This window comes from Xiphias gladius, chromosome 15, assembly GCF_016859285.1.
Source record: "Xiphias gladius isolate SHS-SW01 ecotype Sanya breed wild chromosome 15, ASM1685928v1, whole genome shotgun sequence".
Lineage (NCBI taxonomy): Eukaryota > Metazoa > Chordata > Actinopteri > Istiophoriformes > Xiphiidae > Xiphias > Xiphias gladius.
Genome location: NC_053414.1, coordinates 24,220,397 through 24,240,847, shown reverse-complemented (window position 1 = coordinate 24,240,847; position 20,451 = coordinate 24,220,397). Strand labels below are relative to the sequence as shown.

The 20,451-nt window shown below is 42.9% G+C and overlaps 3 protein-coding genes across 6 annotated transcripts in view; 1 reads left to right on the top strand and 2 right to left on the bottom strand.

The window, feature by feature from the left end:
• Nucleotides 1-4,373: 4,373 nt before the first annotated feature.
• Nucleotides 4,374-13,635, bottom strand: LOC120799725 (Na(+)/H(+) exchange regulatory cofactor NHE-RF2). Its single transcript, XM_040145044.1, has 6 exons — nucleotides 13,020-13,635; nucleotides 12,352-12,669; nucleotides 6,994-7,185; nucleotides 5,894-6,047; nucleotides 5,578-5,798; nucleotides 4,374-5,465 (listed from the first exon to the last, which is right to left on the bottom strand). Exons 1-6 carry the CDS (start codon nucleotides 13,224-13,226, stop codon nucleotides 5,298-5,300), a joined length of 1,260 nt encoding a protein of 419 aa, XP_040000978.1. The 5' UTR covers nucleotides 13,227-13,635; the 3' UTR covers nucleotides 4,374-5,297.
• A 1,725-nt stretch (nucleotides 13,636-15,360) lies between these two features.
• Nucleotides 15,361-20,016, bottom strand: nthl1 (nth-like DNA glycosylase 1). Of its 3 annotated transcripts, none has more exons than XM_040145502.1 (6): nucleotides 19,710-20,016; nucleotides 18,362-18,630; nucleotides 18,104-18,274; nucleotides 17,781-17,940; nucleotides 16,786-16,891; nucleotides 15,361-15,919 (listed from the first exon to the last, which is right to left on the bottom strand). In XM_040145502.1, the coding sequence occupies exons 1-6, from the start codon at nucleotides 19,921-19,923 to the stop codon at nucleotides 15,613-15,615; spliced, it is 1,227 nt and encodes a 408-aa protein (XP_040001436.1). In that variant the 5' UTR covers nucleotides 19,924-20,016; the 3' UTR covers nucleotides 15,361-15,612. The 3 variants fall into 3 exon arrangements, with proteins under 3 accessions (XP_040001436.1, XP_040001437.1, XP_040001438.1); XM_040145503.1 differs by having other exon boundaries at nucleotides 15,361-15,820; nucleotides 19,710-19,949; XM_040145504.1 differs by having other exon boundaries at nucleotides 15,621-15,825; nucleotides 19,710-19,949.
• Nucleotides 19,875-20,451, top strand: part of tsc2 (TSC complex subunit 2) — a 29,210-nt gene continuing 28,633 nt past the window's right edge. The window contains exon 1 of one of the 2 annotated variants that reach the window (XM_040145497.1): nucleotides 19,875-19,973. The gene's annotated coding sequence lies outside the window, so the exon portion shown is untranslated. The other variant, XM_040145498.1, reaches the window with a different exon arrangement.

Genomic DNA, 20,451 nt, shown 5'->3' with positions numbered 1-20,451 from the left:
CAACGGACAAAAAGTAAAGACAAGCTGCTATTTCAATATTCAATACGTGTATCATGATGATGTGATGAAGTACAGGTACCGTAGGGCTTTTAAAATTAATCATGGAATAAGAGTTTGCCAGCAAAATTGACTACAGGGATCTATATTTTTTCATTGATATTGTGCCAGTGTTTTCCAGCATGTAGACATTTGGAAAGAAACATTTCCAAACATTGGCACTTGATTTGACCTAGACTGTGACCACTGAGATAATTAAGCCAATCATTTATCACTTCAAATACAAAGACAATCTGAGCCCCAGGCCAGTTCTATTTCCATAGTATCTTAGTTCAAAGCTTGTATGAGGAAATGTTTTCGTTGCTTGTTAATTTTAGTGTTTTTTTTTTTATTCGTGTAACTGATGTTTTTAGTTTCATAAACAGTTTTTGTATCGGAAAGATCAGTGTACATTTTCTTTGGATGATGCTGTAGTAGTCTGTTTCAGTGACAGATTCATGAATACAATGATTTTGAAGGAAAGTAAGGTTGAGACATCTTTTTCAATAGAAAAAGATGGGAACAAAGGAGGGATGAAAGGAGATGGAGGAGGAATATTTTTTTTTTTTTCTAAATTCTGTTTATATAATAAAGAGCATGATATTGTTGCAATGGCAGAAAGACTTGGTACCCTTTGTTTTTCTGTGGATTACTTTCGCAAGTTGTTTCCTTTTTTTTTTTTTTGAAGGTGGGAATGGAAATAATGCTTTTGAGTCTATTATATGATTTATAGAGTTGATGTGTGTAAAATCTCTCTCAAATCCAGCTGGAATGTGGATTCTTGAAATAAATCATGTCATGCATGCTGAAGGCTGGGTGCTGGAGTTGCCAGTCTGATGTCTTTTGTCAGAAGATGACGGGTTTGGGTGTAATGTACCTTTTTAAAAAGACTAGCCATCCTCCAAGTTAAATTATAATGAGAGTTACATTTGGCCTCTAGGATGTGTCTTGCTTCTGTGTATGTCTACATGTAGAAAGACCCCACACATACACACTTAACAGAAACATCAAACTACACTGAGGTTAGACACTAAATCTCTACACATGCTGAGCAGCAACTGATTCATCACCACCTGTCACACCGGTGGTGTTCTACCTGCTTGCTGTCTCTGCCCGCCGTACCTCCGCCAGTACAGCTGGGTTAGCTTGAGGATCGTCGCCTGGGGCCACCGTTCACTGATGTTTCGCCCCCTTGCCAGTACATGTCCTGATTTTTTATTTTTTTGGGGGGGGGGGGGAGCATAAACACAGCCAGTAGCTCGATTTTTCAGCCTCCTCTGCCATATCTTTGATGGGCCTCTGTAGGCTTGCCTCGGTCATACCATCTGCACGGAGAGGTTGGATGGTTGACTTGCCCATTAAGACCCTAGATCCGAATTTTTCTGGCTGGATGGTAGCGGTCCAGCCAGCCTCAATGCACTCTGCTTCCAGTTCAGAATACTTGTGCCACTTTAACTCATGTGCTGCTGGTATCCCTTCCTCCCAGGGGATGGTAAATTCGATGAGGCGAACCTTTTGTGCAGCTGTGGACCACATCACGATGTCTGGTCAGGGAGTCTTCTGTGTGATCTCAGGTAGAAAAACTAGCCGCTTGCCCAGGTCCACCCACGTTTCCCTTGCCATTCTCAGAGTAAGCAGAGATGTCTTTCCTACTGCTGGCTCCTGGTTTGACATAGGGAACAAGTGGTTGGTGGTGACCCGAGGAGTTGTTTGCCCCCACCCTGCACTTCTCCAAAAACTCTGCCAGCTTCCTCAGCACCTGGTTGTGCTGCCAACTGAAGCGCCCCTGCGCCACTGCAACCTTGCACCCCGAGAAGATGTGCTTGAGGCCTGTGCTGCTGTTATCGCACAACGGGCACCTTTCGTCACTCCCAAACCACTGGGAGAGGTTTCGGGGACACGGAAGAATGTCATATGTCGCCCTTATTTAAAGGCTGAGTCAGGCTTATGGAGTTTGCCATAAATCTACCCAGCTGATGCCTCTGCCTGTGGTGGCTTCCCATTGTGTCCCTACCCCCCCTGCTGGCCTTGGGACACAGCCTCAATGAGTTAGAGCGCCTGCTCTTCCCCTGTCACGTCCTCCGCGACCATGGTCTTCCTCTGCCGCTCCTTGTGGGTTTGGACCAGAACTGCACAGATTGCCCCCAGCTCAGTCCTGCCCAACTGTTTTGCACTCTTCCCACAACCTCTTTGTGCAGCAATCTACTGACGGCTTGGTCCACCTCTGCATGTGCCCTCCACCTGTGCCCTGTTTGGACGTCATCTTTGTGCTCTGTATCAGCTGGTCTCTGGACTCCCTTAGCTCCAGTACAGGGTGGGTTTAAAATATAAGTCTGTTTTTCCTTCCAAAACAGAGCTGACTTCTCCAGCTGTTTGTCTAATTTCCAGCTACGGGATATCACTGGAAATGTTACTGAATCCAGAACGTGCCCAGATCACCTTCACAGGAACTCTGGACTGACAATGTAGCTCAATTGTGTGTGTGAGACAAGTAGAAGATGTTCATCAACTTCATTCAAAAAGACGCTTTGACAGAGTGCACAGACTCCACAGTGCTACTGTCTGTCTCAGCAGATAAAAGTGTTTTACAATTGCTTTTCACTGTGCAAAACTCTTGATGCAAAGAGATAGACTTAACTAAATTCTTACCATTAAACACATTATGCCGAATCAAGTGCTCAGTCCTCAGAATACAGTCACTTCATTTTAGCACAAGTTTCAGTGCTTACTATTAAACATACAGATCACTGGTCAGTACTAAATGTGTTTGGAGCATAATTGCTAATGGCTTCACCACCAAATACCTGGAAGTGGCAGAAAGAAAAGGAAAAAAGTAATTTGTTTTCTTTTGACTACTGTGAAGACATGATGAAATTCTGTTCTGAAAACTTGTCAAAGTAATTGTATAATATTGTAATACAAGAGAGACTGCCATGAGTAACATTAGTCCACTGCAGACTTCTCAAATGTATGAGATGTATGTAAACCCTCATGTAATGTCCAGAAACAAATAGATTTAGTCAGCAAAGAACACATTCAACATAAGACGAACTGATTGCATTTTCCTCATACCAAACTTAACGAATACGTCAATAAGGCTGAAGTTGTCAGCTACTTTCAAGTGAAAATTTACAACAAAAGCCAGGTCTCATGTCTCGTCTATATAAAAACATCATTTAAGTTGAAAGAGGAGTGAATAACCTACCAAAAAACACTCCAATGGAACTTCTTTTTTAGAAGGAAATATCTCTCTGAGTCAACTCTTTAAGTTTCCACGGATACTGTGAGGCCACATAAACTGTGTGAATACGCTGCAGGTCTGTCAGAAATCTGATTCCAGTGCCTCCATCTCCGGCATCAGCACCATAATTACAGGCTTCTGTTACAACATAGATAATCTTTTTGTCCCTAACTTGATATCACTTGTATACCCTGAAGCTTTGGGTGGAGCTGGGGCAGAGTGAGTTCAGGAAAATCCCTGAGCTGAATCCTCCACACTCCTGTGTCACCGTCTCCATCCTTTATATAATGTTTATTGCTATATCACCCCTGTATTCGGATATCTAAAGCAAACAACAGTTTGTGACAAAAACATGTGCATCTGATACAAGCATTGTGACAAAGCTGGCATTGTTTTGAGAGAGAAAAATTTAGGGCACAGGAGCCAGGGTCAATATCTATGTGTTATAGTTCACATCTCTGTTTTATAGCTACAGTATAAACTGATATGAACAGGCTTTTACTGTTCTGTGGGTGTCTTTATTTGGCCTTATGTTCATGCCCCAAAGGATGTTACTGTCTGAGAAAGGGAGACATTTCCTTAATTGCATTCCTGGTGAACAAAGATGAGTCTATGTTCTGATTGAATTAAAGTTCAAACTCTGTCCAGATCAGCCAGTGACAAAGTGAGACTCTCTAGCCGTAGCTGAGATCTTACATTTTGTCGTTGTATGGCAGGTCACTTACAAACAGATGTCCACACCACGTTGACGAGAATCAAGGAGCACCAACTTTGGGCCACGGCATTCAGATGAAGCTGCCTATCAGGCCAGGTGGGGCGGCCACTGTACGGAGATACAATGTGGATACAAACCTGGGTCATGCTGCCGAGAATCTGCTCTTTGCTTAGATGAGTGTAGGAATCAAAGGCAGTTTAAAGATATGTCAGGTCATGGCTCGAGAAGAGCGTCACCTGTCAGAGAGCCCAGTAGATTTATGACGACACATTATGATACAAGGCCTAGTGATAGGTCAAAACACCATTTAACATAATAACTGGACCTCGATATGAATGCTCAGCCAAATTTTACTATGTATTCATAACTGACATTCTATTCTGACATTTTACACACATTCTGAAAGTTTATTTCACGTTGTGACAAGTTTCAACCATCAAGTGCATTTGAGAGAAAATTCCTCAAAAACCTACAAGAAGTGATCAGACGTTATACAGTTTTTCTATCTAGTCAAGAATTTGTCTTTTAAATATTTTCCTTTACAGAAATCACTGGCATTGAAGAGAAGCACTGAGGTGATCAAATATGCATATCGTGACTTAGCTTCTCCCATTCCCTCTGTATTTACATTTAAAGGTATGTGCTACATTAAACTGACAAACAAAACATCAACATACGGACACCTACTGCAGGATGACAAGCTCACAGTAACCCGAAAGAAAGACATGAAACCCGTACTTCAAAAACAGTAAAATCTACAGAGGTTACAACAGAGAAGCATATCAACAGCAGATATGGCCCAAAATCAGACAAATGCTGATAATATTACTGATACACAAACAGGAGTGCATAGAGGCTGTAGAGTCATAGTCACTACTCATGGCTCAGAAATGACTATATTTTAGTAAAGAGAAACACTGTGTCGTGACCAGGCACCATTTCAGTTGACAAGTCTCTCAATTGATGGTCTGCGAGTCATTAATCTCCTTGCTTAGTGCAGTGTGTTGTAACGTTCATGACACATCCACACATGTCCTTGTCCTTATAGATACTGTAAGGTAAGTATCTAGAGAATACTATTTGATATCTTAAAATCTGTTTTTACACAGAACAGGATTTAAGAATATTACTATGTGAATGTTACTATTTGACTCTTTTCCTTCTCAGGTAATTCTTTCCTTTCCCTTTGCAAGATTGAGGTACTGTACTTATGACTACAATATCAACAGTAAGGAATCACGTTATTAGTCCTCGTTCTATGCCATTCTCTTGCTGCTTCTCTTTTCACTCCAGGCAATCAAGGGCTCAGAAGTTGCTGAAGATCTCTTGTTTCTTGCTCCAGTCCATAGGGGGCGCTCTCTTCTTGTTGCGCTTGGCGAGGGCCTTCTGTTTAGCCTCAGCAGCCGTAGGACTCAGACGCAGGCCACTGTCCATGAAAGGGTCGGAAACACGCCTGTCGTCCTCATCAGGGACCTACAATACACACAAACATACATGTTTTATGCGCACACCCACCACCTCCTCATTTCCTGACTTCTATCTCAAACACACAGACACACACACACACACACACACATCCTCTCACCTGGAAGCTCATGTCTGAGCTGCTGATCTCTGACTGGGTGGTGGAACTTCTAGAGGAGTGGGATGCTGAGCTCCCATTAGCCCGGGATTTTGGAGACATCTCTGGGATTGGGGAGTCTGTGACCGTGACATTTATGATAGGTTGATCTGTGGCAGGGAGTTCAGTGGTAGGAGAAGGGGTGGGTGGGGCACTTTCTGGGGCTGATTCGTCTCCATAGACTTCTGTGAGAAAATAAACAAAAGATGCAACATTAAGAACAATGGCAGGAGAGTAAAAACAGTTGTGTGTATCTATCTGTGTGTGCATGCTATGTGACCTTTGACATGGCTGGCGGTGGGTGTGATCCCCAGTCTGTGGAAGAGCTCATCCGTCTCCTGGTCGACCACGAGGAGGCGGACTTCCTGCCCTCCTGCTCTAATGAGGGCCACCACCTCCGAGTGCCTCAGGCCCTCTATGTTCACTCCATTCACCTGAGACAGAGAAAAAGGAGACGTCAGAGGAAACAAAAACAGTGGAGTAAAGAGAAGATGAAGGAGAGAAAAAAATGCAGAGACAATAAATGGGAGAGCTAAAGAGACAGACAGGAGACAGGGCAAAGATTAGGGAGTAGCCATAGCACAACATGACAAGCAGGAGGTGCAGTATGTCTTGCCTAAAAGATCAAAAACAGGTGTCTGTGATTTGAGTGGAAGGGAAATGATTTGCATGAATTCCGGTCCTGCCTCCGTACTACAGTAACTGTGCACCTCATACAGATGGAAATGCAAACCATGTCTCACTCATATCTGCGAGCCTGCACGTGTGTCGCAGGCTGTTATGTGGACACCTTTTCCATGTCCACGTAAAAAGACACAGTAACACCACCCCCTCCTCTACACCTCCTTTCAAGATTATCCCATGCCATCTTTTCTTCCTTTCCCTTTTGAAACAAACCTCCGCCTCCCACCCACTCTAATCCTGCATCCAGCAAATCTGCTCTAATCCAATCACATCTCAAATCAGGGCACAGGCCTGATAAATATGGGGCATGGTGTTGTTGTTTTCCCCATCACTGAGCTAAAATTTTACATTTAATGACAGGATCCCAAATCTAATTTGAACAACAGGGTCCTTTTTTAGTTTAATGTGTGTGCGCTTTGGTTGTATCTTGATAAGGAATTCACATTTCAGCCAACACAGACTTGATAACGTTGTGTTATATGCAAAACTGCATCGATCACTCCTGTATTTGCGTACTGTCCAATCACTAAACTTTGGCCCACTGTATAAATGTGCCCCCCCCGCCATTGCTCTTTGTTGGCCTATTTTCTCAGACCCACTCTCTGTGCCTATAAGATCACTGTCTACCAGTAAACTATTAAACACATCACAACAGTAAACTTCTTAACAAGAGTTTAAAATGATTTCTTCAACAACCTCCACCAGTCTGTCTCCGGGCTGGATGTCTGCTCTCTCAGCGGCTGAGCCGGGGTCCACAGAACGTACAAACTGTCCACGCTTTGTCTTATCGCTGTGCAGGTTGAAGCCGTAGCCGTGCTCCGCCTTCACCAGGATACAGAGGCGGGGAAAGAGTTCAGTTGTCGGCTCCGGTGAGGGCTCTGCCTGCAGCTATAATGGGAAGTTAGGCAACAACAAAGTATCAGGCGAGAACTTACTCACAACTCACGTAACAAGCCTGAAGCTTGCTTCAATCCATCACAGTGTTTTTGAGCAAAATTACATTAGCAGTGTGTGGTACTGCATTTAAGTGCAGATGATTTGAATTGTTAGCACTGCTTTATCACACAAAGATAATATAAGCTTGACAAAAAATAATCAATGCAGCCTTGAAGTTCGTTTTGATGGATTATGCAACTCAAGCAAGTTGTAAGTGCCTGCAGATTTCCATATCAGATGGAAATGAGTGAAAAATTTTGGCTACTTGTAACGGCATGAAATCTAGTGTATAAGCATGAAACAAGTATATAACATGCATTTGAAAATGTTAAGACTGTATGATTCCTTTTTTAAGCAGTTAAAACTTCCAAAAAGACTGGTATGGTCCTTTAAATATGTGATGATTTTGCTGTATGTGGTTTGAAGTGATGTTATAGTGGACTCCACCGCACTGTTTTGTCTTCTGATTACAACATAATGAAACACAACATCATGACTAATTATAGCCTCAAATATCACCGTTAAGTTTAATGAAAACCTTTGTGACGCAGTGTCAACAAAAACTGAACGTCATAACGTTCTCAATGATAGTAGTTACTGCAGGGCTGTTGTTGGATGGTACCAGATTGTGCAGGTTAGGGCTGGGCAGTAATTTAATACTGAAGAAGAACTCTCAGAACAGTTGATTTTCACGACAAAATGATCATATCATATTATTTTTTAACAGCGTTCTGTTGTTTGATTCAGTGATCCAACAAACAAAACTACCTATTACAGTTTTTGTTTTACACCTATGAAGAGTTTTTTCTTATGTCATGCATATTGAACTTTGCATACATTTGCCATGTTCTAATATACATTGATATAGGAAAAATATTCTTCAACAAATGTACCTTTCTAACTGGTAACTGGTGGTCTCAGGGCTGAGTGGGCTAAGTGGATCTGGCTAGAAGACATTAAGACTGACCCTGAGCCTAATGACCAATGATAAGAGTTGACACATTGCATGACTCACCTTCCTGATTGAACCTGCCCCCCAAACTATTCGGTACATGCTGGCTGAATGTGTGTGTTCTGTGCCAGGACAACACATTAGTCCATGTCCTGAGGGAAGCCCAGGATAGTGACTGCCTAGTGACACTGCTGTGACTGCACCTTCATGGGTAAGTTGACCTGAGGGCTTTCGGACTGATCTCTCTGTCCTTCCTGCTCCATCACGGAAGATTCAATGTGCGCACCCACACACACACACACACACAAAGACACACAGATGGACAGAGCGCCCGTGGGGTTGTCCCTGTCTATCAGCCAGAGTGTGAGCTGTAGTAATGGAACAGAACACCTTGGTAACAGGTGGCGATGGTGCCAGGTCAGGTCACTGTGGTGACAGGTCACCGTGGCTCCCACTGGTTTTAAACATCTCTGTTTATATTGCTGGCCTGTTGACTATACTTAACATGTTGGCTCAAATTAATTGACATACACACACACACACACACACACACACACACACACACACACACACACACACACACACACACACACACACACGCACGCACACACACAGGCTGCACAACATGCTGACCTGGAAATATCTAAGCTGATCTATTTGAGGACCTCATTCTTTTTTTTTAAAGATACAGTATTTCAATGTTGCGTTCTTGATAATCAAAACAGTTAATGCTAAAACAATTTGTAGATTAATTGATTAGTTGATCAACAAAAAAATTATCGACTACTGTCTTGGTGACCGATTAATCTTTTCCAAGCAAAAATGCCAAACATTCACTGGTTCCATTTTCTTAAATGTGACGATTTTCTCCTTATCTTTGTTTTATAATATTATAAACACATTACAGAACTTTGGGTTTTGGACTATTTGGTGGACAAAACAATTTGAAGATGACTCCTTGGGCTCTGGAAAATTGTGGCAGGCATTTGCACTATTTTTTTTTTTTTTCACAATTTTATAAACCAAATGATTAACTGATTAATAGAGAGAGAAATGTGTATGTTAATCAATGATGAAAATAATTGTTGTAGCCGTAGTATCAATTCAGTACCTGTAATTTAATATACTGTATCTTTGTTTCCAACAATTTAAATGACATTACAGAGACCTGCTCCCTGTTTAATTTCTTTTGTAAAATAGTCTCTACAGTGTTTTTCTGATACCAATTTATGGATAACTGAATTAAGTAACGAAAATATAACAGGATAAATAAAAATGCTTGCTGTAAACATCTTGTGGAAATCGACCTTATACATGGGCGTTAGTGGAAGTGTGTGAGTTAAGTGTGTGTGACTGAGTCAGACTGTTACGTGGCTGTGATAGCAGCCAACACTGTGGTTACGTAAGACTACTGAATAAGGGCATCTGCTGCCATAATAACATGACACAATGAAATTGTGTCTGTAGTTACATGTACAGTGATGTGAATGTCAGTCACAAGATGAATGGCACAAAAGTGGAGGGATGAGAAAGAGATTATGTGTGTGTAAGAGTGTGAGTGTGTCTTTTGTATAATAAGCAAGCACATGAAAAGCACAAGGCTTCAATGGTGTTGGCCTTGGACTAATATGAAATAATGGTTCCCTAATTGGAGCTGCTGAATTAGAGGCCAAAACCAATCACTCACATTCTTAGCACTCATTGAAAAGGTCTAAAATAGGATCCCATCATTATATGTATGATCAGTATACTTATAATAGGTTTAGCAAATGACAGAAAGTCCGAAATGATTGACTACCAGAAAGGCAGAAGCAAGGGAACTGCAGAAAATCTAGGGAACCTTAAGGTGCTCTTAGATGAAAAAAACTGTTCATCAAAAAGACTTGTTGTTCCGGTAATTTTGCTCTAGGTAGAGCAAGGATAAAAGCCATATTAAATGCCTTTATTTTGTCAGATATATTAATGGCTAAGAGCACCATTTGTGCCCTCAAAGAAAATTCATAACAACAGAAATTATTATTGGCGTACTGGTGGACATAGTAACATCTGCACAATAGAGTGCAATTCATCACAACAGCCTCTTGATAAAAAAATGCATTTCTATAAAGTTTAGTTTGGGTTGAAGCGGTCAGCTCATATTTGGACTTACAGTCGGTGGTGATGTAGAGATCGCACAATGTTGTACAGGGGCTGCTGTTATTCCACATTATGTTGTTTTACCTGAACCTTTGTACCAAAACGAGAAAGAAAAAGAGGGGGCGTGATGGCCAGCCAAGTGGCAGCCTGTATTTGCGCTGCCTTCGGCCAAACAGATGGCAGTTTGACGTGAACTGCTGGTCCTGAGGGTCCTGGTCCACCTTGTTGTAAGCCCAAACACTGGGCCCAATCTCTGACGCCCAGTTCCTATTTCTCCAGCCATACGTCACAGGGGTGTCTGGTGGGCACTTGTGAGAATTTTGTTTTGTGTTGCATCATCCATACTGGCTCAGAAGTTTTGGAATCTGATTGAGTTTGGGTGCATTTTGCACATACTTAGAAAGAATTGAGGGCTTACCAAAGAATGTTTCTAACTATACCTGATCCCTTTTTTTAGCTGTCAGGGTTGAGGTATGTCCCACAGTAGGAGAGAGTGAGATTATGTGCCTCAAGCTCAAAATAAACTTCACAAATAGATTACAATATCTATGCAAAGCATTTGGTTGTGCAACATTGCTGTCTTAAAATCTGATCCCTCCCATTTCTGCAGTCTTTCTTCCCCACAGACACTTGATTTCAAAGGTTGTTTTGTCCAAACCCACTCAAACTAAAGTCGAACAGACAAGATTAGTGTTAAAATCTGAACTCACGTTGGACAGTCAGATGCAGTCCCTGTCTGCTACAAAGCCCTAAGTGTCAAAATAAGAGGTTGGGGCAGAAAGAAGTCTGAGATCCTAACTTCCCAGATAAAAGACTAGACTGTTTCTGTAACTCCTTATCTGGCTCTTTTTAGTCCTGTATACAAAACAGGGGGAACAAAGTTTTAAGGCAAAGTCAACTCTCAGTGTAGTGAGTGTGCGGTTTACACCCCCACCCAGTGCACACAGTCTCACACTATCTTTCCAAAATGATGATCATTCAGTTTGCGTAAAACAATACCTATAGTGTTTTTGCAGGACACACAGTCAGCTGAGCCGGGTTTTGTCTCTGCAGTCAGGTGGGAACAACTCCTAGGCTGAAAGAGGGCAGTGCGCTCTCTTTGAATACAATATGCATTTTAAGTATTCGCACCTCTTACAAAACTACAGGGGCTTGTAAATGGATGAAACAGTGGGTGCAGATGTTTGAATGACAGGAAAAGCAGACAACAGGACAATTACACCCACTGTTGCACTGCAGCAGAGAGGAGGTGAGAAATCCTCTTAAACCTGCTGTAATTACACTATTTTCATTCAACTTTTATGCACTACAATGGACTTTACAGCCTAATTTTGACTGGAGGAAGAGGGATTGTGCAGTGTTTTTGTGTCCATGCTGTGTAGGTATTATCTCTGTTCAAGACACCCGCTGAATAAGACATAAAATAACAAATTCAAGCCACAACATGGTGATTAATACCCTTTCAAACCAGCCAAGTTTTACTTGCAAACCCACGTAAGTGCTTCGACTTGGATGTTTCCTTCACCTCTTTTGTGGCTTCTCTTCGTCTTTTTTCTTTTTCTCCACATTGTCTCTCCTCCTCGGCCCACCTGAAGTTTGTGTTGGAATACCAAAAGCCTGTTTCTGTCCTGTTTTTTTTTTTTCTCTTTGACTTTCTCAGTTGCACCTGCTCAGAGAAGTCACCAGACTCTTTTTAAAAGCACTGCTGTGAGACTGAATCCAGCCAACAGGCCGGCCAATTGCTCAAACCCAGATTAATGCTCGACAGGTAAAAAGGTCAGGTAAAAGAGTGTACACTCAGTGTCACACACAATATTAACACAGTAACACATTGGTTCACTGCTGGCAGCCGGAGTGACCAATTTCACCATTTCACCTTCAGAATTTGGACTCTTCCCTCCTTTTTCTACTAACTAAAACTATACAGATAACCCATGATGGCCCTCTGAATTTTTGACATTTAACAGTTTTCTTCTACTGCTGGTGAGAGCTCACAAAGAAGAGTCCTGTGTCTTGATCTCCGCCCTTACCTCTGTGTCAGTTGCGGTACTTGATGTCACTGAGGATCTCTTGATCTCGCCTTGTGTGACCATGTGAGTGGGCGAGTCTGCAGCACGAGGGTGGAGCTGGTGTGTGTGGTTGGGTTTGGATGATGGGGGTGAATTCTCTCTGGGTATGGGAGAGGAGGAGGGGGTGGGCGCGGGTGAGGGGCGCGGGGAGAGGGTTCCCATCTCAATGGCCAGGTCCTCGGTGCAGGCCAGGCCACGGCTGCGGAGGTAGTCGTCCGTGTCTCTGTCCACCGCCAGCAGTCTGGTGCGGTGGGCCACCTGGCGGATACGATTCACCACCTGCAGAGTGGAGAAAGGTGTGACAGAGAGGAACATCAAGAAAAACCAAAATGATTAGTGTGGTGACATTTAGATCATGTTGTTCATCCTGAACTGGCTTGTAGATAACATATTTTTAGCATGAGAAAGACACCCAGTGGTTCCCATTACATAAGGCTCACATTGACCCATTTTAGCCCCCCCCCTCCTCCTCCTCCTCCCCCCAGGCAAAGGAAAAAGTGGTCTAACAGGTATACAACTCATTGTTTTTACCTCAGAGAGTTTATATGCCTCGCCTGGCTTCTCTCTACCACACAAGCACACAGCTATGATTTTGTTTTAATATTTGTATTTATTGAGCCATCACTCACTTGATGATGCGTTTCGTTCTCCACGTTCTCCCCGTTCACCTCCACGACCCGGTCCCCTGGTCTCAGCCCGGCCAGGTCAGCCGAAGATCCGGGCTCCACTTTGCGGATGAACTGTCCGCCTTTATTCCGTTCGCCGTGCAGGTGGAACCCATAGCCGCCCTCTCCTTTGGTCAGGAAACACAGCCTGGGTCTCAGCTCACTCTCCATCCCAGCGCGTCAAAACAGGAAAACAGGTCCGAGTGTCTCAGGAGAATAAACAGGTGCGTGGTCCAAGCGCTGCGGAAAATCTCGGCTCCTTAATCCAATGTACGGCTGCGCGCTTCACTGACCAAAAGATCATCATCATTTAGCATGGTGCGAGTCCATTAATAATCCACAATTGTTCAGAGAGAACAAACCCAAATCTAGGTTTAAACTATTGAGGGTTTAATCCATCATGCAAATGGCAAGGGCGCAAGCTTGACCGCACTAAAACGGCGCGCAGTGTGCGTAAAATAGTGGCCAAAAACCACGGACAGGGGCTGAATCCCGTCCACTGGAGGAATAATCCCAGAGATCAGAGATTAGAAAAGCCGTTCCTCGCACGTAACACTTAATTCTCCTCGTCAGCTGGGCTTGTGTCTTCCTGTCCGACCAGGTGAGAGAGTGAAGAGGCGTCAACAACAGATGCCACTACGCCCCCGCTCAGCGCACACCTGACGCGTCAGAAAACTATAAACAGAAGCTTCCCCCGGGGGGTGGAGGTGAAACCAGACCGGCTGTGACCTGAGAACGGAAATTTTCCTTATCCGCCTTCGAACCTAATCTTCACCAGAGATCAATAAAGGGACGGCTGCGATTTCCCTCGTCCTCGTGATGTGGTGGCGCAGGCGTACAGGGGCCGCTGTAAAGGAGTGTCCCGTGAAATGATGGACAACTAAGTGCAAGGGCGCGTGTTATTGATATTCAGATCAGGAAAGACGAGACGTGCACGAGGCAAATATTTGTGAAGATGGCCGTTTGGCTCCCCTACAGCCGGATGAATGCCTTTCAAGTCAGTCCTCAACGCTGCTGATGTGCCCTTGGGCAATACACCAGCTCCACATACAAGGGGTGAACTATAAAATGATTGCCTCTGGGTCACTACTTGTCAGCCGCTTTTGAGCAAGGCACTCCGTCAGCTGCTTAATGGTTAACAGCAGGCTACCTGCCAGCTCGTTGCAAATGTTTGCGAATGCCAGTGCTCAGTCAGGCCTCCCTTCCTTAAGCACATCCAAACAATTTAAAAACCAAAGCCAAACAACTGAATTACCTAAATAACCAGATTAAAAACTAGAGCGTGCTGCCACAAATGTGTGCATGTCTAACATTTTACAGTGGCTTCAGTCCAGTGTATCTGTGATCACAAATCAGAAGATGAACACAGTTATATCTAATGACATTAACAATGGCTCCGTTCCATTTAAGTGTCCCAGCGAGACATGGCAGTCAGACAAACGCACAGTACCAGGTGCCCTGAAGCAGATGCACCTGATAAGTCTTTGTTGTTATTAATCACACCTGTGCTTTTGCTGCTAAAACCTGCCTCTAACTCTGTGGGGAAAGTATTATACCTGACAAGTGCTAGAGCTGTAGTGAAAGTCTCTGCCATAAATAATGTGCTTATTGTACAAGGGTTCACGGAAAATCCAAGTTCATAACTATTACATAACAGAGTAGGTATTTATTTTTCAATGCTGGAATATATTTTTGCACAGAATGAAGACTGTGGATTCACTTACACTGTAAGCGCATTAGAAAGGGATGTTTCAATGGCCAGTGAGAACCGGAGGAATGGTTACAGCAAGCAAAACCTGTTGCGGTGTTCATATATCAGCACCTGACTGCTGTTTTAAGAAAGGCTTGAAAAATTCTGAATGTATCCTTTCAGAAGGGCTGCCGAGTAGCAGCAAGCACTCTGCATGCAATTCTGTCAGGTATGTTGAAGTTGTCACACATCTAAAGCAGTAGCCAAGAGGCTGGCTGCACAGACTCAATTGTGTTATTACACAAAGATTCTGTGTTTGAACCAAAATGATAACGTTAACAGTGTTTGGTTCTTTCGACTCAATATTTCACAGTTTAGGGCAAGATGTCATCAGCCATGTTACTAAACTAATACAACCCGCTTTCATGAGAGAGAGATTATCTAGACTACTTACTGTCTTTGTATGTTGTGTATTTGGTTAAGGTACAATGTTTATGGAGGACTTAGCTATTAAAATAGTAATACTTGCGTACAACACAAACATAAATGAGTTTACTCTTGATGCACTGAAATAACATCATTTTTTAAGTTTATTTTCTTGCTATTTTTCCTCGATAAACAACATGCAAACTCGCTCTTATTGGAATCGATGACGTGAAATGAATGACCTTTACATCCAGTTTCAGTACATCTATTTTTTATTTGGTAAATAAACTAAGGCACTAACAGTACAAAAATATTTAGTCTCATATGAATTGTAAATGAACAGTATTCACAATATTTAGCTTGTATGCTTGTTTTCAGTTAATGTGTCTCTGTGTGCAACATCTGGTCACAGCTCAGACAACAACTCATGTGATGACTGAATCAGTGGTCGACCTTGGATTTTAGCCTCCTCCTCTGCGTGGTGGGGGACAGAGGTGAGGGCAGTGACTCCTTCTCTGCCCTCTCATCTTTAACTGCAAATTCCTGTCCAGGTTCGGTTTTTATTTTGAAGGAAGACGTTGGGCTCGGAGAGCGTGGGGATCCAGCTTTAGGCCTCTTTGTCGGAGAGATCTTGTGGGCAGATGGACAGCTGTGCTGGTTCAGACACACAGAGCAGAGAGGGTTGACGGGTAGACAAACCTGCTGTCCAAAACCCACCAGCAGCCAGTTAATCTCACTCCACAGCTCCCTGCAAAAGAGTGTGAGGGGAACATCTCAAGGCGACATTAAACCTGCATTAGTTGTTTGTTTTTTTTTTAAACCATTCTGGGGTAGGCCAAACAGCTCCTGAAGGAAATCCATGGCTCCTCAGCTGCTAAATGCTTCACAATGCTCATAACTTTGCAGGTGTACAATTAGTTTACCACATTCTTTTTTTTTCTTTTCTTTTTTTTACTGAAAATAGCTGCCTGCTGCAGCCAAAAACAAAGATGTTGAGAGCAGCAAGGGTGAACTAAAACAGTAAAGTTATGGGCTGTAAAATCAAAACAATGCAAGTAGTCAAAAACTCTGTAGATCTGAGTGGAACTGCAGATCTCATTGCATGTGGCCATTTGATCCATTGTTGACATAAAAATATTGAATATAGCAGCTTTAAATCAGTAGCTGCTGGGGATGGCCAATTTAAGAAAAAGCTGCTCATTTCTGTACATAATTATTTCATAAGCTTTTATAAACATTTGTATCTGCTCTACAGTGAAATAATCTAACCTTGAAATGTGCCCAAATCTAGTGTTTGTGTAGAAAATTGATGATTGTGATTGAACTACCAGACGCTACGCGTACAGTAAAGTTGAAAATCATTTTGCAGATGATGTGTTCGTCATTCCTCCCCATTAAAAATTAAATTTTTAGGGGTAGGTTTTGCTAATTTTGATTGCAAGTGTTGCCTACTATCAGTGAACACATCATATGCTGAAGAGTTGGCGCCAGTCACCAAAGTCAGTGATTTACTGTATGTTTCTGGGTCAATCTTGGTGAATCTAATCTTTATCGATTGGTTGGTCCCTGCGAACCAGGTTGTACAGGTCAGCAGTGAATTAGTCATGCTGTTACCTGGGTAACCACTCCTCCAGGGCCTTGCGCGTGTCCTCCGGGTTCTTGGTTGGCTTCCAGAGCCAGCCCAGCCTATTAGAGATGCGATGCACATGTGTGTCCACACCTAAACAAAAATCAACACTGTCAGTTGGAGCAGGCACGCACACACACACACCCCTTTATAATTTTGACAAAATGTACATGTGATGTGGACTCACAATGTTGCACACACTCAGTCTGCTCACAGCATTGCAAATATAAAATAGCTTTTCTTTTTCCATTTAATCTGTTATTTTTCTACTCTGCACCTCTATCAACCTCAAATTCCTTGAAGACACTTTACTAGACAACACCATTTGCCTCAGTGCAGTCTAACAAGGTACTGATTTTGGTAATGTATTGCAAATAGAGCTGAAAACAGAAAATTATATATATATATATATATATATATATATATATATATATATATATATATATATATATATATATATATATATATATATATATATATATATATATATATAATGATTATAGGTTATTGGTCCGTTGGTCGTACAACACGAACAAATTGAAGAAGTCACCCTGGGCTTTAGGAAATTAGGAGGCATTTGTTATTATTTTCTTATATTTTATAGACCAAACAATCAATTAACTGAAAAACTTGCAAATCTGTTGCAGCCTTAATTGCTGATCTACTGTAGGTAGTATAGGGAAGAGTTCATGGCAGTGTCCATAACGCTGTGGTACAATAACATGCAGGGAGTGGGGTGTTCTAACATGTAACTACTCTTAAAATAATGTTTTTCTTCTCCCCAGACATCTATAAGCAACAGGACTCATCTGCCAAAGAAAACTTGACAACTATTGCCTGAGGCAGTCTTGCAGCCTGCAGTTCAGTTTCCAACTATGTGAATTCATTCTGATCCGATAGACATCATTTATTTATTTTATTCCACTTGATTTGTAAGATGCTGTGCTTATAGTGGTAGGTGATTTCAGCATTGTGTACCTACCTATTCCGGACACCTGGTCCCAAGCGATGTCCATAGCCAGGTGAGCCATCTTGGGTCCAACTCCCGGCAGCCGGACCAGCCCCTCCACGCTGTTTGGGATGTCCCCTCCAAACTCCTTCTGCAGCATGGCTGACGTCAGCTTCAGATACTTCACTTTATTCTAGAGAAGAGTGGGTGGGACAAACCAGGAGAGAATTGATTCAGGTGCAAAACGTGGACAAAAGACTGATTGAAGGAGGGTTTGAAGGCTGGAGCGTGGCTGCAAACTGACTTCATTAATGTGCATTGATGTAACACAAAAGGACAGAGTTATTTTGTGTTACCCTCCAGAAGCCGACAGGGTAGATGAGTTTTCCCAGAGTTTCATCACCAGTACTGATTATATTTTCCACGGTGCAGCCGTGTGCTCGGAGCTTCTGCATAGCTCCTGCTGTCACCTGGTCCTTGGTCTGACTGGACAGCATGAGCGACACCAACACCTGGAAACGTCTCACCTGTGCCGACGGCGAAAATAAGAGAGGGATTAATTTGTACTACTGACTTATCTAAGACTTAAAGAAAAAAATCTAAAGAACCCCTACATGTGCAGGGGCTTCTGTGTCGTAGCATTTCTCTGCTCCCATGTTATCTACAGGTGCATCTCGGCCACTCCTCATCTCACGAATGAATCCTAATTGTTTCTTCCAGTTGGGAGGTTCCCAGTGTTCGGTCTTCACCGGTGAAACACCTTCATCCTTGTCATATTCCACCTTTAGCTGTCTCCTCCTGCGGCTGTGTGAAGACAGCGGGAGAGCGTCTGTTTCTGTTTTCGGCTGCACAGTTCCCGGTTGCGGGAGTCCATGGCCCCCACCTGAATGAGCGCAGAGAATGAGAAATACCTGACCCAGCGTGTGTATACAGGACATCTGCATTAAAAACTAAATACAAAACATGACCAAACATTAACAGTCTGCCATAGAAGCTTCTGGGTATTTGGAGAAGCTTCCTACAAAATTTGGGAACCTGGATGCAGGGATTTACTCCCATTCAGCCACGACAACAGCATCAATGACACTGATGTTAGGTGATATGGCCTGGCTTGCAGGTGGAGTTCGGGTTCATCCCAAAGGCGTTGGATGGGGTTGAGGTCAGGGCGCTGTGCAGGCCAGTCAAGTTCTTTCACGCCAAACTAGCAAAACCATTTCTATATGTACCTCACTTTGTGCACGCCATGGGGGCAATGACACCTTGAAACAGGACAGGATCTTCTCCGAACTCTTGACACAAACCTGGAAAACCGCTCTGCACTGGTTGCATGTAGGTCTAGCAGCAAAGACTGACTTTTTTAAGTTTCAGTGATTCAGTAGTTGATAAGAACAACAATAATAATAATAATAATAATAATAATAATGTGGTGAAGTGGATTTTTTTTTTTTTTTAATTTCCTAACCTTTTATTCCTCTCATGTCCCTTTAGATTTGTCTTGTGACCCTGAAGCCGGGAGGGGGGGTAATCACATTGTATGATGCAGTATTAAGATTCTCCTTAACTTGAACTACGGGGCCGAGCCCAAACCATGAAGCTACCCCAGACCAAAAATAGCTGAATCTGTCGATATACTTTTGACCATATAGTGTGTATTGCGTGTTCAGTCACCATTCCTGTGCGTGCCCTCTGAAAGGTGATGTTGGTCGGTGGGACAGAGTGTGCAGCACCCTGGGGGGCAGCTTGTTTTGCTCGGATCTACTCGTATATCTGTGGCAGTGGTGCCAGTCCCTTCTCAGATGCAACGGTGCCGAGTGAGCAGTAAACAAATCAGAACAATCGCAGGCGCAGTAGTCTGTTACAATACAGTTAAATGAGCGATGGTTCATTCGTTTCTAAATACATGTATTGTTCCTTTTCTTTTTTTTTGAACCAGTGCCCGCGTGCAGCTGTGTGCAACCTTACCCGTCGATAAGGAGAGCGAGGAGGGTCTTGGCTGAGAGAGCCTCGCCTCATCCACCTCCACCTCCACCTTCACCGCCGCCGAGCATTGCGAATCCGCATTCCCGCGACTGCTGGTGAGTCTGGACCTCAGAGAGGCCGCGGGTCTGCAGCCGGCAGTTCGGTTTCCACTCCGGGTGACAACAGACCGGCTCTGCGCGAAGTAAGGAGAAGACATTATGAAACACGGGACGACATAACAGAGCCCCGTACCGCAGCGGACGTGAGGTATTTGGGCGAAGCCGAAGTTGGCTTCTCATTCGCAGTTTGCTAGTCACCAGGGGAGCAGAAAAGTTGGAACACCTCGCTTGAATAATAAATAATTTCATATCAGTAAGTAACAAATAATGGATAATTAAAAAATAAAAAATATTTGAGGCTCAGCTATTCCAAATAAGACCGCAACAAGTAGGCTATCATGAGATTATAGGCTACTAGTAGCTCCAAGTTACTATTTAAAATGAATATGCTTTATAAATGTATGAAAACTTAACTATAACTACCAGATACGAAGATATTTATTTTTGAACTTCTCATAATTATTAGATTATAGAATAGTTGATATCATAGAGTTTAGGGGTGGCCAATATGGCCAAAATTCAATGACATTTTATGTATTTATGTTGATAATAAGAAACTGACAATAATAAAACTTAAAAAGGGCTAAAAAGAAAGGGCTTCTTGCTTGCTACACACCTGCTTTCAA

Coding starts and splice junctions, on each gene's coding strand:
- LOC120799725 (XM_040145044.1), bottom strand. CDS start 13,226: ATGGAGAGTGAGCTGAGACCCAGGCTGTGTTTCCTGACCAAAGGAGAG. Junction 12,670..13,019: donor AGAACGAAACGCATCATCAA/GTGAGTGATGGC, acceptor TCCACTCTGCAG/GTGGTGAATCGTATCCGCCA. Junction 7,186..12,351: donor GTACCGCAACTGACACAGAG/GTAAGGGCGGAG, acceptor TTCCCATTATAG/CTGCAGGCAGAGCCCTCACC.
- nthl1 (XM_040145502.1), bottom strand. CDS start 19,923: ATGTCTTCTCCTTACTTCGCGCAGAGCCGGTCTGTTGTCACCCGGAGT. Junction 18,631..19,709: donor CTCGCTCTCCTTATCGACGG/GTAAGGTTGCAC, acceptor GCGCTCATTCAG/GTGGGGGCCATGGACTCCCG. Junction 16,892..17,780: donor GGACCAGGTGTCCGGAATAG/GTAGGTACACAA, acceptor ATTTTTGTTTAG/GTGTGGACACACATGTGCAT.